This window comes from Oryzias melastigma, linkage group LG15 (assembly GCF_002922805.2).
Source record: "Oryzias melastigma strain HK-1 linkage group LG15, ASM292280v2, whole genome shotgun sequence".
Classification (NCBI taxonomy): Eukaryota; Metazoa; Chordata; class Actinopteri; order Beloniformes; family Adrianichthyidae; genus Oryzias; species Oryzias melastigma.
This window is the reverse complement of record NC_050526.1, coordinates 17436333-17453290: the sequence shown is the minus strand read 5'-3', so window position 1 is coordinate 17453290 and position 16958 is coordinate 17436333. Positions and strand designations below refer to the sequence as shown.

Sequence of the window (16958 nt, the reverse complement as noted above, 5' to 3'; positions counted from 1 at the left end):
ACTTTATTAGCAACATCCTCATAACATCACATGGACGGTTGCTGAATATTAAATGTTCTTGCAAATAAATCCATATTTGGAAAGAAGACTCTTATTTTGAAGTTGTAGCCTCTTCTTCTGTTTCCTCTCTGGTTCTTTTTTGCCAGAAGAAACTTTCAAATACATTTTTTTTTTAATAACTTTGATAGCTTGAGGGTTTCGATGTCAGAGTAACCACTTTGAGAAATCAGCCATTAGACTTTCAACACAATTTGACCTGTGTCAAGAATGAATCCAGTAGATTTTCAAAGTAAAACTTTTTTTAGAATTGAATTATAATAAAACTAAATAAATGATTTTTAACCAACAGTCTCATGGAGCGGTGCCGGTCCACAGCTGGAGGGTTTAGCCAAAACTCTGCATTTGTTCCCCTGTGGTTTCATCAGTCCGCTACAGCTCCCTTTCTGCAGGTTAATCTGCGATTGTAAATTAGGCGTGAGCGTGCATGATTACTCGCACCGGCCCGGTAATCCCCAACGACCCTAAAGAGGAAGAAAATGACCAGTAAAAAGCCACCGTGCAATCTCCTGCTGCCGCTCTGAGACGCGACGACTCCCCGGAGGAGAGACTCCTGCTCCTCAGGTAAACATCTGAAGATAATTAGCTAAATAAACCCAGCGGCTCTGCTAGCTTCACGCGTGCCGGAGCACAAACTCAAGTCAGCATCCGTTCTGTGTGAACCCTCTGTTAAGTCAATGTTTTCATACAATTTTTGTCATTCTTAGTTTGTCGCTTTTACAAGTTGATTAATGATTAGTGACAGGAAGAAAAGGGCGGTCATGTGGAAACTGGAAGTGGTGCGTCAGATGACCTATTATTTTGGGACTTGCTCACTAAATTGCACTTATTAGCTCTGTGAAGCATGTTGGAACGTCACTCTGGTCTAATCACTTCAGAAAAACAACACTTACAAATAGTGTTTTTGGTCGATTGGAAAACTCAAAAGTGTTTGATTTTAAGAAAACAAAAGAAATCAAGAAATTACCTTGAAAAAATGTGCACTGCAATCAAACATTTGGTCCAAAAACCCTTTTTAGGGAATGCAGAAGGAAAATGATGATTGTGTTTTTAGTGTTTTACTAATCACATCAGTTATTTACAATTATGTAGAAATGACACTGATACACCATTAGTATACTTTTAATTTAAAATTTATGATAAAGGTTTCAAAGAATCTTTGACATTTTAATAAAGTTTTGCCACATAAGTCTGATTCCCCTTGGAATAAATCCTTTAGGGGCGTTTTGCCTATTTTATACCCGTCATTTTTCATTTTGCTTTGACCTCATCTTTGCTTTTAGGGCAGTTTTAAACAATTTTTCCTTTGGACTTTTGATCTTTGTTAAGAAAACATAAAAAAAGTGTTTGATCTCAATTTTTGTGAATTGTGCTGTAAAAAAATTAATTTACAACTCGGAATTTAGTTGTTTGTGTGATATAATGTGTAATATAATTAAAAAATATCTGTGAATACAGAATCTGTTGATGTACAAATGTACTCAGTATGGAGTATTGTCACAAAAACTATTTAAAAGATAAATGATTACAGCAGATTAAAAAAAAACACTCAAGTCCCCAAACTTTTAAAGGGACAGCATGTTCTTGTGGCATTTTCTGATTAGAGACGACATATGTAAGTGATAATGCTCAACAAAGTGTGCATTATCACACTTGGTCCTCTGTTTTCAGAGGAAGACAAATCCACAAATCCGGATTCAGGCTTTCACAGTTTGCATTAATTTCTGATTATACATACTTCAAAGGGCATTATCCTGCTTATACCACAGTCACTTACAAAATAAATAAATATATCTATTTTTAGTACTTTATTTTTGTTATTTTGGGGGCTTTTATCGCTTTTTCACAAAAAAACGGACTCTTTGATACATGGGTATAAATGCAGATCGTCTCGACAAGTTAACCCTTTAACACCGGCGCTCCAGTGTTTATGCTCTCTAATTTACTGTAACTTTTCAGCCGTTAACACGATCATTCCAGTAGATTGTGAAGGAGAAAAGCCGCCTTTCTCCTTCACAATCTACTGGAATGATCGTGTTGGCGGTTGAAAAGTTACAATATGTTAAAGATTTTGTGTTTAAGCGTCACCGACGGTTGTTAAAGGGTTAAATATAAACCGTCAATTCAGAGAGAAAGTTCACCTCTTACAGCCTATTTTTGTTCAGAAGATGAAACTAAAGTTTGTTTTAAAGAAACCAGCACAGTGACACAGAACATTTGGGCTTTGTGACCAGAACTTCTTTTTTATTATTAGGTGTGCATTTTCTCTGGAATTTATCGCTATTTCATTCACTTCCAGCAGCCAATCACCATGGACCACGCTATAAATTAAGTACACTTCAAATTATATTTCTGAGTATTTCTTTCATCAAATGTTTTAAATCAGAAGCAGACAAAAATGCTGTTATTTGTGACGTATTTGTGATGTTGTTGCATCCACAAATAGATCCATGAACGTCTTTGTTTTCCTCGTCTGAGCTGGATAGTTCTGATGTCGCCGCCATTTTTGTTGCAGCGCTAACGTTAGCCTGATGGTGTGAGGGGCTATAGGCTAGCAGGAGAGTGTCAAACAGATGGGTGATGGGAAGTGGGGCTGGGCTTACTCTGCACCAACGGTCCAAATCAAAACTGGAAGTCCTGCCGCTCTGCAGAAACTATGTCCTAGAAAACAACACGTTTTTGATTTTTGGCTAAAAATGGATCAAAAAATGATCAGAGTGAGACTCTAAAAAACAATAAAAAGTGTTTTGTACTGTTTTAAAAAAGCAATACATTAAAAAGAAAAGTTTTCAGTCTCAATTTTGTAGGGGTGTGTCACTGGAAGCAGGTGTTCCACCTTAAAAACAAAGTGTAACCGAGTGTTTGTGCCTTTAAAATGGAATAAATGTGTGAATTTTAGTCTTGGTGGTTTGATTCTGGAGGTCATTATGATGCTGTAGGATTCTTGTTGCTTTACAAGTTCAAGAATCAGTTATCTCTCGTCACTATTTTTGTATTTTTGAGCTTAAAATTGACTTTTCTATCCGTGGAAAAGAGTTTCTATGTGAATGAAAAGAAAACCTCATAAAGGTTCTGCACAGAACAAGAACTTCACTTTAATGTAGAAACGTTTCTCTCTCAAAAGTCTCTTTTATGCCTTCCTTAAGGTTTTTTTTTTCCCAGTTTTCGATCACCGCACACCCGCCAGACCTGAATCAGCTGTCAGACTGATCAAAAACAAGCTGGAAGCTCTCATCCTCTCTGCCTCCATCTTTCCTGTCATCTTGCCCTTTAATTTCCACACAAAGACGAGAGGAAGCGGCGCTCCGTGTCCGCGCCCCCTGTTCCCCCAGACTCCCCCTGCTATTCTCTGATTAACCCTCCCCTGCCTCCCCAGCGCTGATCCCTGCTCCTGGATTCTGACTTGATCAAACTCAACTCTGACTGTTTCTTTTCTTTTTTTCTGCTCTCTGTTCTCTACCTGACGGTTGCTTTTGCCTCTTCAGTCTCTGACAGATCAGACAGAAGAGAAAACTACAGAGCTTTCAGTGAATATAAGCAACTGTTAACTGGCAGTGATACTTGTAATCTTGTGTGAGTTCCAAAAAAAAGGAACAAAAGGTCAATTACTGTAAAGTCTCACTCTGATCATCTTTGATTTATTGTAAATTTCTGCAGAGCGGCAGGAGTTTTCTAGAAATTCACCTTTGAGTTGTGGGCGGGACAGTTAGTGTGTAGTAAGCCCGCCCCCATTTCCCATCATTCATCTGTTTACAATCTCTCCCGTTAGCTTACACCCCGTCACAAACCTACACATTCTCACTCCCAACTTATCACATATGGACGTATGGTTAGGGCCCCCTCCCCGCCACTTTTTGATGTTTTGGGTGACCCCAATTCTTCGTTTTATGACGTGCTGGCCGCTGGGTACCTAACCCTCGGGACACGGAACCAGTACAAGGTAAGAGTACCCCTACCGTGTTAGGGTTAGTGTAGCGGACTGGTTGGGGACCCCCGATTAGCAGATGCATTTTTTCCTGTCTATGGCCGGTACTAAGCGGCCCTTAGACCAGTACCAGTTTACGACCACTGATTTAATAGGAACAGCCAGTAGGTCGAAAAACCGATGGAACCGGTACTGAGTAAGAGTAGCAGTACTGTGTCAGGGTTAAAGTACCAGACTGGTTGGGGACCCCTGATTAGAGTATGCATTTTTCCCTGTCTATGGCCTGGTACCAAACAGTTCACGGCCGTTGATTTAATGGGAACAGCCAGTATGTAAAAAAAAACAATGGAACCGGTACCGAGATAGGGGACCAGTACCGTGCCAGGGTTAGTGTACCGGACCGGTTGAGGACCCCTGATTAGCGTATGTTTTTTTTTTTCTGTCTATGGCCCAGTGCTAAGTGGCCCTTAGACCAGTACCAGTTCACAACCCCTGATTTAACGGTAGCAGGCAGTATGTCCAAAAAAACCGACGGAACCGGTACCAGGTTAGGGTACTAGTACCGTGTTAGGGGACCAGACCGGTTGGGGACTCCCAATTAGCGTATGTTTTTTTTTTTTCTGGCTATGGCCCGGTACTAAGCGGACCAGTACCAGTTCACGACCCTTGATTTAACGAGAACAGCTAGTATGTCAAATAACAACGAAACCAGTACTGGGTTAGGGTACTAGTACCAAGTTAGGGGACTGGACCAGTTGGGGACCCCCGATTAGCCTATGTTTTTTTTTTTTCTGTCTATGGTTGGTACTAAGCGGACCAGTACCAGTTCACGACCCCTGATTTAATAGGATCAGCCAGTAGGTCTAAAAACCAGCTGTAGAGCTCAGATGGAAGAATGTTACGTTAGAACAGTAAGATGGGAACAACTCGTGTGTACTTCATGTACTGAAAGCTTTAGACACTAGACAGGAAATCTCTGCTTCTCAAGGAAAACAGAAGGTTTCAAAAACACAGAAGCAACGATTAAAAAAAAAACACGCTTTCTTTGCACGGTTCCAAAAAACAGATTTTGAGCCTTAAAACTAAGCATGACTGATACACTTTGTTAATACGTGTAGAACAGAAAAAAGCCTAAACAGAGATGAAATATGAGGAAACTATGAACAAATATCTCCTTCGTTTTGATGTGGACCTCCTATCCTCTCAGGTTCTTCTCTTTATTTGAGTTTTTCCTGAGCACATTTCTGCAGTTACCTTAACTAGAGGAATCCAAACGGCTGTCTTTATTCTTCATTTTGAACCATAACTTTCGTAAATTGTTGCATTCATCCACTTTCCACAAACTGCACAGATTCACTTCCTCTCAAAAAGAAAAAAAAAAGAATCCCGTGACTGCAGAGTTCAAATAATCCCCGTCAATAATCAGGTGTTTGCAGGAAATGCTGTCGTGAAACTTTTTATATTTACTCTGCTGTTCCACACACGACTAACAAAAATACTCCTGATTGATGAAGGTCAACCAATAGTGAGCTTTGAATCCAGCTGGTATTATGTAGGAAAATGACAGTTTCCATTTTCCGTATCTAATTCTACGATGCAAAATATCAAGAGTTGTTTATGTTTAAGAACTTTTTTTAAAAAAATCTCTAATTTTAAAAGGTTTAAGATTCTTCTTTCTGCTTTTTTCTATGCTGAATATAATATTTTTTTCCTGAAAGCGGAATAGCTTCTAAAAGAAGGAAGGATTTTTGTGCTTCTTAATCACAACAACCCAGCTTTACGATGTCACATTTCTGAGGGAGAAGAATTGGTTCAGGTTAAATCACACCTTATGAGATTAAGAAAATGCCACGCGGGGGGTCAAAACATCCACAGGAACGCAGCGGATTCCTGTTTCATTTGCCGCATGCGTCTCCTGCTGCGCAGTGATGAAAATGTGAGCGGCTCCACCGCGGCTGGAGCACACTCAGCCTCTCCAATCCACACAACGAGAGGGGAACGCAGCCACTGAGGGGGCTGTGAAGAAGGGAATAACATCGCCATCTAGAGGTTTGAACCGGCATTTCTCTCAGCTCTGAGCAGGAAGACGCTCCCATGAGCGCCTCGTCTCTTCAACAGGTGGATTCACAAAGCCAGAGCAAACATGTCAACAGTTCCTGCTACTCTGAGGCTCTCATCCTCTGTGAGATGAGACTCAGAACTATAGCTCCCCACGCAGGGCCACTTCCTGTCTGCATGCCAGGTGAGAAACAAGAGGAGAGAGAAAGAGGGAGGGGTCGCTACCCGATCTGAAACAGCTACCCAATCTGAAACAGCTACCCAATCTGCAAAACTGCGTCTACTTCTCTAAATCAGGGGGTCACACCTTAGGTCGCGGTCGAACAGGATAAACATTTATTGAACACTCTAAAACCAGAATTTCAAAACTTAAAAACCATAACTTTTTAACATAATTATGAACTAGATATATAGCGTTACCTGTGATAATGCTAGTGTGAATGATGTAAGCTGAATTTGGCTGCTGAAGATGCTGAAATTGATAGCTGAAATCACTGAAGCTGAAAACACTGAAGGTAGTATGAAATAAAAATGAATTAAGGTAGCTAACCTAATTCAAATTACTTAAATGTCGCACTGTTAGTGACACCAGGAAGTTAAGTAAGATTTGTGCATTTGCTGAACCAATCAGGTAGCTGTAACCGATCGCTCCCCGATCATGACTCCGAACCGTGTGATTTTGGTGATATCACACACCGATTTTTATTGTGTGCAATAACAACAACATGCGACTTTTTTATAATAGGAAGCTGTAATTCAGTCGGGGGAAGTTCTCGGTTGTTGAGGAAAAGATAAATTTGTGTGTTAACGGAGTAATCGATGTTTAAACGACTCAAACGGTTTTAAAGGAGGCAGAACTTTTGGGACATTTTTTTATTTTAACTAATTATTAATTACGTAGGTTTTAAAATTTGGAACAACAAACGTACAAACAATGTACGAATTATGGGGGCTAATCTAATTCAAATCACTTAAATGTCAAAATGTAGGAGACAGGAAGGGACGTATGATACGTGGAACCAATTGGGTAGCAGTTACAAATCGCTACCCGATCTTGAATCCAAAGTGTGTTGTTTTTGTGATGTCAAATGACATTTTCATTGTCTGTAATGACAACAACATACGACTATACAGTGCTTCGATTAAGCAGCGTTCTTTTATTTCACGAGGCTGTAATTCGATTGAGGAAGCCCTCCGTTATCGTTTTTTAAATGACTCAGAAAGTTATGAAAGAGGCAGAACTGTAGCTAAGTACTATGAACATTGGATTAATTAACTAAAGTTCTGGAATTTGTTACATTTAAAATGATTAGTTTTCATCAAATTACACTTCTGTGTTGATGTTTTACTCAACTTAAAAATGCAATTCGATCAAAACTAGAATTTTTAAGTGAAACAAATTACAGAAGTTTTGTTAATTGATCCAATGTTTCACTTAAAGTTTACAATCTTGAAACAAAAAACATGAAAAAAATTACAAATATGTCGCTTTATTGATGACAAGAGGAAAAGATTTCCTCATTTATGGAACAGATTAGGTGGAAGTCGCAGATTGGGTAGTGAATACACATCCCTACCCGATCCGTAATCGCTACCCAATCCTGATTCTGAGCCGTACATGGTTTTTATGACATCACAGAAGGGGGATATTTGTATTGCCTGTAATGACAACAACATACATTAATACAGTGTTGCGTTTGGCGATTTTCAGTCCGAGAGGACCTGGCTGGAGATTTAATCTACCAGAACCAGAAGTCCTCCACCGAAAAAAAAAAAAAATCTTATTATACATAGTGACCTTAACCGTTATGGTTTTTCCATTTTTAAGCTTTAATAAAAGTTTATTTTTACAATTCTGAACGCATAGGGTTAGGGCAAATTGTTTAATTTACGCTTCGGCTCGATGTCTGGTGCCATCTTGCCCACAGCCTCTCAGAGAACTGTCGGGAAGGGAGCTGAAGTATTCAAATATTTGTTATTTTACTTACTTATTAATGAATTAGAGTTTTAGAAACTTGGAACAACCAAAGTACCAAAAAGTGTACGAATTACGCATACATGGAACCGATCAGGAAACTGTTACAGATCAGGTAGCTGTTACAGATCAGGCAGCTGTTAGAGATCGGCTAACTGTTACTGATCAGGTAACTTACAGATCAGGAAACTGTTACAGATCAGCTAGCCGTTGCAGATTACGTAACTGTTACAGATCAGGTAACTGTTGCAGATCGGGTAGCTGTTACAGATCAGGTAGCTGTTACAGATCAGGAAGATGTTACAGATCAGGAAGCCATTACAGATCAGGTAGCTACAGGAGGATTCAAGGCTTTGACGAACAGAAAATGCCCAGCATGCATTGCTCGTCTTTTCTGAAGACGGGATAGAGGGAGGCGAGGTTTCTTACCCAGGACTGACGTCCGGTGGAAAATGTCAGACAGACGGCTGTTCACCGCTTCGTACGGAGAGTCTTCAAAGAAATCGTTTCCTGCAACAGAAAATGTAAATCAAAGTTCCTCCGAGGTCTGGATCAACATCAGGATGGATTACAGTTGTTGTGTTTATCATCTCTCGCCCCTCACTCTGACCCGCATGTGACACGGGTAATTTGGGTCAGTCGATGCGCACGCTGGCGCACAGCCACACGCCTGATTAGGCAGGGTGGCCTCCCAGCCGTGGCCCCCACCTGCTGGGAGCGAGCACTAAGGCGGCACCGCCATCCACCAGGGGCCTCACGACCCATTAGGTTGAAGGAGGGAGGGGGGTAAATGAATCTGATGGAGGTTTGAGTGGATGCCCGTCATTTCATGAGCTCCTTTTTCTGGAAGGTCACAGGTCATGGAGCTGGAGGGGAGGAGGGGTTGGGGGGAATCAACCACTCATCTCTCAAATGTGCATGACAGATTATAGAGAGGGTCCATTAACTAAAGCTATTGGGTGTTATCTAAGTGCATCTACCCCCCCAAACCCCCTGAAAGCTTAAACCCCTGGAGGAACAAGGGGTTCATAAACATGGGTCTGCTGGTGGACCAGCTCAGTTTCTGGATTGGGGAGAAGCTGCGCGCCAACCTTGTAAGGTCTGGTAGATGCCCCAGTAGATGCGCAGGCAATTCTTCTCCTTCTTCATGCCCCGCTTGCAGCGGCAGTTGTAGAGCGGGCTCTGCTTGAGCGCCTCGATGGCGCTCCGGCACTCCTCCTTGGCTTCCAGGACCGCCACCATGCTGGAGTTGCTCTCCTTTCCGCCGGCCACGCACTGCCTCATCATGCGGTAGCGGGTGCTGCACGCCTGCTCCCGCAGGCACTGCTCGCTGGCCCTCACGCAGTCCAGCCGCTGGGGCCCCGCGCGCAGGTGCTCCTCCGCCGAGGACGCATCTGGAACGCGCCAAACATCAACAAGGTTATCCCTTTTAATCCGAATGGAGACTAATGTCATACAGTAACGCTTAGGAACGTAAAAAAAAGCTGCTTTTGGGGATTAAAATATTACAAAAACAAGTAAACACATGAACATAAACATTTTTGGATAAAAACGTCACTACTTTTTTACGCACTGCACTTCTTTTTCATATTTTGGAGCAGTTCGGATCTTCCAGACGCAAAGTTAACAAATCTATTTGCCTAAAAACGTACACATGTTCACCAAATAAACAGACTAAATGTTGCTGTTTGGGCAGAACTTACCAAAAAGAGGTAGAAGCGCGTAAAGGACAGTAAGAATCATAGTTGTTTTCTTATTATTATTCTCCGATATATAGGAACGATTTTTGGTGGAGCGCAACTTGCCAACTCAAAGTGACTTAAAGGTTCAATCCCCACGGTACTTCCACTTTATGGAAATCCATTGAGAAGAGGAGTGCGCTCCGCAGAAAGGGAACAGATCCAGCGCGCGCGACGGTAAGATTCCTCCCCAAAAAACGACCAACAAACAACAAAAACAACAAAAAGAAGAAGTTCCACTGTCAGCTGAGATTCTCTGGGTTGCTTCTTGTGCTTTGGAGCAGCGTCCACTTTCCCCGAAAGCAGCAGCGGAGGGGAGGCGCAGCGCGCGCGAGTGTGTCCTCCAACTCCAGCCAGCCAGTGGGATGTCTTGCTGCGTCTGCGCGCACAGCCAACTGGAGTCCCGCCGCTGTCTGGCACGTTCAGCCGGGGTGGGGAGGTGGTAGGGGGGAGGAGGGCAGCGGGCAAGCGCCAGTCTGCACCCTCAACCCCCACCCCACATACAGCACTCCCAAAATACGCGTAAAATCCCGCTCTAATGTCACCACTCTTCCAGGGTCCCTCATAAACTTTTTGTTTTAGTTTTAAAACAGGATTAAAGTGGTCAATTTAAATGTCAGGCACGTGCCTTCGAAATGCTGACCCAGCATCTCCCAATGTGTGTGGGCTGCAAGGAGAGGGCAAAGTGCGCAACCTCCCTGACCATTCCTGCTTGGGTTAATATAGATACACTCTATTTAATGAATGGATCATTAGAACTAACTTAATCGGTGTTTCATTTACAAATATTTTAATTGTTTTTCTAAAATGAGATAAGATGGGGTGATAAAATGCATTAAAGTACTTTTTATTTCCTCCAACCCAATGAAGACTCTTTGGATTTGTCGCCATCTGTCGGTGACGCTAAAGTACTACACGGAACATTCGGATTCCTTCCATCCTAAAACCCTTTTTGTTGGAATTTAATCTGCCTGAAATGTTTGTCGCCCCATAAGTGGAGCAGTTACTCACTCATCATCCTAAAAACAGCCTAGAGGAGGCACCGTCCGGTCCTTCCTTCCACCCATTGATTCCCAATAGAGTCCATTCAGAGGTTAATCCACTTGGTTAATTCATGGCACCCGGACCATGTCAGTGACCCCCCCTGCATTAAGGACTGAGCTGAATCAATCAAGGAGGGAAGTGTCGGGCACAGTAAATTAACTTTCACGGACGCGTGTAATGTCCAGAGAGCCTTTGGAAGGGGATTTATTGAAAACGGACGTTTGATTAGATTCAGATTAATCCAGCCTGCAGGTGTGTGATTTGAAAATGCCTGTCAGGTTCCAGAGAAAAAGCAGGAAACAGACACAAACAAACTTTAATAATAATTGTCTGCTTTGGTTTTGATGAGTCTGCCGTTCTAAAGTCGCTTGCCCAGTCAGCGAAAGGCCCAGCCCGGTGATTCATGAAAAGCCTCAATCAATACGTGATATTAATTTTGCAAATGAATGTCAGAATGATGCAGTCCTGGGGTCATTTGGCATTTCACACGGTAATGTGTTTCATGGCAGCGGATCAGAAGCTTCACTCCGTCCCAGTGCTGCTGGTGGGGCGAACGTCCCTCAAAGTCAGAGGCTGCGTTAGGAATGCACCAAGTGGGAATGTGTGGATTAACCTGACCGTGATGGGGTCCCAGCACTTCAAATGGTGATTAGAGAAAGTTCTACAAAATTCAGAAGGTTCTGTTCTTCTGTGATAAAGCTAAAGCTGCAAAAATGTGAGTTTCTTAAAACTCTGCAAGTGCCACAAATTTCCACTTTGCCTTTAAAAAAATAAATAATTCATGTTTTGTGGCCATTAAGACATTCATTTATGAAGTGTAGCCTTTAATATTACAGCACTGTCATATTTCTATTAGATCACTTTGAAAGCAGTACACCTTTCAAAATAAAATACATCCTGCAGTAGATTTACAATTCTGCTTTAAGAATTTGGCATTTGAACAGCAAAAAGAAATAAAATAAAGATACTAGTTTCAATTTATTTTATCGGTAAACCACTCTGACCATAGATGAAACGGTTTACCATCATTTTGGGACGATGTGTGTATTTTGGAGGATTTGTAATACTTTAATGCCTTTTGATTTAGTGATAGTAAAAAATAAAAGAACAGTTGGTGTAAGATCACCTCAGTTTAAAGTCTAAAAATAAATGTCAAAACTTAACTAGCAAATATGTTATTTATTCAAATCATTGGGATTTTTCTTTAAATCCAGAGAGCCAGAATTGATTCATTATTTCTTATATGTAGTTCTCTGTGCTCCTGTTTGGTGCAGTGTGATTTACGTGTTGTTCCCCCTTCAGGGAAGCGGGAGAGATTTCACATTCCTGGTGGATCGTCTGTGCTCCTGTTCTTGGCCGTGGACCACACCTCCGGCTCGTCTTGCCCCCCCCCGGTCCCTCAGTCCTGTCTGTCTGAATTTTATTCAAATACGTAGTTGCAGAGTTAGATAAGTTAATACCTCTATAAGAGTCCTGGTAAATCTCCTGCCGGTCCTGGGAGAGTTTAAGGGAGGGGTAACCTGTTTTATTTAGTCTGTTTAGTTTAGCAATTAGTTATTGTTTATATTTTATGACCGACCTTCTGCTTCTGTAAAATTAACCCAATGAGGCAATTCTTTTGTGATATCGGGCTACATAAATAAAATTGAACTGAACAAAATTATTTGCAATTTTATGTATTTGCTAGTTTTTTATTTATTTAATTGTTTCTCAGTCATGTGACTCTTCCAGTTCATCACAAAAACTCTCTTTTTTAAAAAATAAAATCTGCATAATAGTTTTTGTTTGATCAAAATATTATGTCATTTTTCTTTTAATTAAAGCAAATAAATTAAAATAAATTTACTGGCTAATTTTATTTACATGACACTTCTATAAAAAAGTTTTGTAGCTTCAAATTCTTGAACTTCAGTCAAACACAATAATGTGTTGAAACAGTGAGGGTAAATACCACAAAAGTGCATCCAGTTAACGTTCTTCAAATGCTGCCTATTCTGTAGAAATATAAGGTAAACACTCAAGTTAAATCTATAAAAGTTATCAGTGATTAAACTACATGTTGGTTCTGACCCGGTTTTTGCTTTTATTTCTTTAACTATTAAATGAAAGTGTAGCCTTTTAAAAACAATGCGATGAAATGTTGTATTTAAAATAAAAACACAATAAAATAGAAAAAAATAGTGAAAGAAATAAATGCAGAAAAAAAACTGAAAAAAATTGTGTTAATACTGCAGTTTGTATTCCAAAAGTCAGTAGAGATGGACCAAAATTCAAATAGTTATTTTATTTTCTATTAGCTTTAAAAATTGAATTGGAAAACTGGTGTACAGACAGTTGAAATGCTGCTACAACAGTAAAGATGAAGCTTGCGAAGATGAGTTTGGACATCATGCTAACAGTGAATGCATGTTTGTTATTTTCATTTTATTTTTTAAAGTTAAAGAAAGGGGCGGGGCATTTGTGGTGATCCATTTCCAAGGAATGCTAGCTGTCAGAGTTCCTATTAGCCAGGACATATAAACTGATTAGAATATTTTCTGTCCAATCCATTTTCTATGTAGGGCATTTTCTTTATGTTTTATTTATATTTTTATATATGTATATTTTTTCAAAATAGGTCATCTAAAATTTCTTCTGGTCTGTGATTATAGCATTCTCAAAATTCCAATAAAGCTCTCAAACTTTCACAAGCAAATCTCTGACCGCAAACATGTTATATCTGTAAAAACAGCATCAAACATAAGAAAAATGTAATTAAAAATGGTTCAAAAACAACAATACTCTTGTTGATCAATTATTTACACCTAATGGGCAATTTTACAGTTATTGAGAATGAAATATATCTGGGACCTATATCTGTTAAATAGTTCTTTATTATAATTAAAGCAAATTCTTTCTAGTATCGAAATGTTATCAGGATTCTCCTTTTCTGCTGGTTCAGTGACATTTTTGGAACACACACAAACAGAATCTGCCTTTCTCTTAACAAAACCACGTAACAGATCTCTCTGAGGGTTGATGTGATGTTGTCACATATTGTAAAGGTATGGTCAATAACATACCATAGAATAAAATATGGTTATTACCTAGATATGCTGTATGTTAACTGACCAAGTCAGGTTGATTTTGTTTAAAATATTATACAAATACTACCCCAGTGAATATTTTATTTCCCCAAAATTCCAAATGGATTCTATTCCTTTTGCACCAATCAGGTTGAAACATTTATACATTTATTTTGGATCTTTACACACACTTTAACATGCTGGTCTAGTGTTTTCTGTTTTGGTAACACTGTCTTATTTTGGTACGTTTTTAAACCAAGGAGACAACGGGATATTTTTACTTAATTTAACTTAAGTAATATTATAATATTCACAAAAGTAAATAAGTAAATAAACCCTCTTTGCCCATTTTTATCAGAAATTAAAAACGATGCTGAATTTATCCAAAACTATGAGAATGTAAATACTTCAATAACTTGGACCATACCTTAAAAACGCAGTGTGAATAACAGGTGATGCCAATACTTTTAAGTTTGTGATTAATAATAATAATAATAATAATAATAATAATAATAATAATAATAATAATAATAGTAATAATAATAATAATAATAATAATATGCTTGTTAATATGCTTTGCAATTTAGTTTTTCATTTTTTCTTTAATTTCCTGTTTCCTCCTGTGCACCATTTGCTCAATTTTGTCTCTGTGATTTTTGTTAATAAAGTTTTATTTTGTTTTGGTTAAAAAAAAACTCTTTAGCTAAAGCTAACCCCTGAACTCATGACACAGCTTTTTTTTCTTGAATACATAATTAATTAACCACCGGAAATTGATTAAAAATGAGTTTAGACTCATTGTTTCAACAAGTCCTTTTGACTGAACAGCAGCAGAGTGAGCAAATACAAAAGTTAAAGGACGGTACGTTTTTATTTTTAGCGATAATTAAGCTAGCAGCTAGCTTTGTGTTAAAAAAGAACATGAGGTTTAGGCAGCAGCACTGTAGACTTCGAATTTTTGTTGTATTTATTAAAAAAAAAAGATATTTATCTGATATTTGTATTTCAGTCAAAGTATCAATTATAAAATGCAACGAAAAGATCAAAAATGCAACTGAAAAGTATGAAAACATCAAAGAGGAGCTAAACAAAAAGGTGAGCTTTCAAATTATTTTTCTTTTTTCCTTAAGCTTTTCTTCCAAATACACGTATAATCATGTAAATTGCCTGTGATTACTGGATATTTACTCTGTTTTTGTTTTTTCTTTTCTTTTTATTTTGCCAATCTGACTGTAATTTGTCTGAACTCATGTACATTTTATGCTGTTTTAGAATTTACTTTGGAAAAATGAACTCCATTATAAGGAGAATATATATATATATATTTATAGTTTTATGATTTTTATTTATGGTTTGAAGTGAAATGCACATTTAGAACTTTGGGTTTTCTAAATTAGTAATACAGGTCAGACCTGCAATAAAAATGCCATATCTGAGGAAACGTAAACCATGAGTGGCGTCTTACACAGGAAATAAAGAGATCCACGGTGGCGTATTGATGAGCTGATTTGCTTTATGATTTAGAACTTTCAATCTCCAGCGTTTGTTTCATCAAGGATTGATTGCAAAGTGCCAGTATAAAATCAATGGGTAATTTCCACCGGAGAGCATTAGTAAAGCCTCTGTGTCAGATATAATGTGAAAGAATAGCTGTTTATCCTCACAGACATATCGCCATCCTCTTCCTCGTCTTGTTAGGAGTTGACAAAAGTAACTGATCATTGTGTCTAATTAAACTAGGATGCTGAACTCACACAAACATATTGTGTGTCCCTGCTTTAGAACAGCAGACTTCGCCTTTTCCCTGGAATATTGAAGCAGGTTTTAATTCTTTCTGATAAACATGGCATGTTTACCACAGTGAGTTTACTGCTTTCATTGTGCGGCTCTTTACTGTTTACGAGGGCTGCCCTAACGTAATGAGAGGGTTTCAAAATCCCGAATGCTGATTTGTGCTCACTGCATACGACCTGCACCTCTCCTGCAGCGGACAGCCAATGCGCTCGGCTTCTCCTCCTATGCAGAAGAGATGGAAAATTGCACTGAAAATCATCCCCGAGGCAAGACATTACATTCCGATATAATTTGGTACTTTTCATTCTGTGGGAATGTATTACTGTATAATTATGCAGGCCTAAGCAATGGTGCGAGGAAAGCAAACGAGGATACGGTTAGATAAAAGACAACCAGCAGGGAACAGACGACCCTTTACTTCCTGACTGTTAAGGATGTTTGTTCTGTGGTTTTGCCGGTCGACCTCTCTCCTCTTCAACCTGTTTATCACATATTAGGCTACGTTCACACCAGTGAACATGTAAATCTGGGCACACAACAGGCATGTGCTGCACATTCAAGAACACACTGAACACAAGTTTAGCATGTGGTGTTCACACAGGTCTGTTGTTACCCAATGCCAGCGCATGAACCTACAGTTGGAAGAGGTTTGGTACAAAATGTCAAAGTGGTGTAAATTTAGTGAATCTTGCTTCAGGCTTTTTCTTTCACAGCTCTATTCCGATATACCAGGGGTCTCAAACTCAATCGCACAGGGGGGCAAAATCCAAAACACACCTTGGGTCGCGGAGCGAACAGGATAAACATTTATTGAACACTCTAAAACTACATTTTTAAAACTTTAAAAGCATAACTTTTTAACATAACTATGAATAACAAAAAGGCAGGACTATTATTCCAGAATAAATCAACCTTAACGTTTAAACACCTGAGGCGTCGCCGGTGACGCTTAAACACAAAATCTTTAACTTACTTTCTCGCACCGCTTAGCTTCAATCAAAAAAGCTAGCATTGAATGAGTGGAATATTTTCATAGCTGAATGAGCTGAAGAGCTATGGACGTCTAAAAAACGTATAGAAGAGAAATAATAATAATAATTAAAAAAAGTGAATCACTTAAGTGTGAATGCTGTAAAGCAGTTAAACCAATAGTCGATCCTCTCCCGTCATAGTTCAGACTGCAGAAGGGTGGAATAAAAAGTCACGTTCTATGTGGGTCTCGATTGGCCAGATTGACAAAAAAAAAATTATGTGTCGATGAAAGTGTTTGGAGGGCCGGGCCAAATGTGGAGGGAGGCCGG

General features: G+C 39.3%; 2 protein-coding genes across 9 annotated transcripts in view; one reads left to right on the top strand and one right to left on the bottom strand.

Moving 5' to 3' along the window:
• gfra1a (gdnf family receptor alpha 1a) overlaps positions 1-16958 on the bottom strand; it is a 237295-nt gene that overhangs the window by 119328 nt on the left and 101009 nt on the right. For 2 of the 4 annotated variants that reach the window (XM_036215675.1, XM_024296700.2), the window contains exons 3-4: positions 9107-9409; positions 8445-8525 (exon numbers count right to left, since the gene is read on the bottom strand). In XM_036215675.1, the coding sequence (XP_036071568.1) occupies positions 8445-8525; positions 9107-9302 (277 nt within the window). In that variant the 5' untranslated portion in view covers positions 9303-9409. Of the gene's footprint in view, positions 1-8444; positions 8526-9106; positions 9410-9718; positions 10214-16958 lie in introns of those variants that run through there. The other 2 variants (XM_024296699.2, XM_024296701.2) reach the window with 2 other exon arrangements.
• The window catches only part of ccdc172 (coiled-coil domain containing 172), a 39055-nt gene continuing 36616 nt past the window's right edge, over positions 14520-16958 (top strand). For 2 of the 5 annotated variants that reach the window (XM_024296705.2, XM_024296702.2), the window contains exons 1-2: positions 14531-14725; positions 14873-14958. In XM_024296705.2, the coding sequence (XP_024152473.1) occupies positions 14647-14725; positions 14873-14958 (165 nt within the window). In that variant the 5' untranslated portion in view covers positions 14531-14646. Of the gene's footprint in view, positions 14726-14872; positions 14959-16958 lie in introns of all 5 variants that reach the window. The other 3 variants (XM_024296706.2, XM_024296703.2, XM_024296704.2) reach the window with 3 other exon arrangements.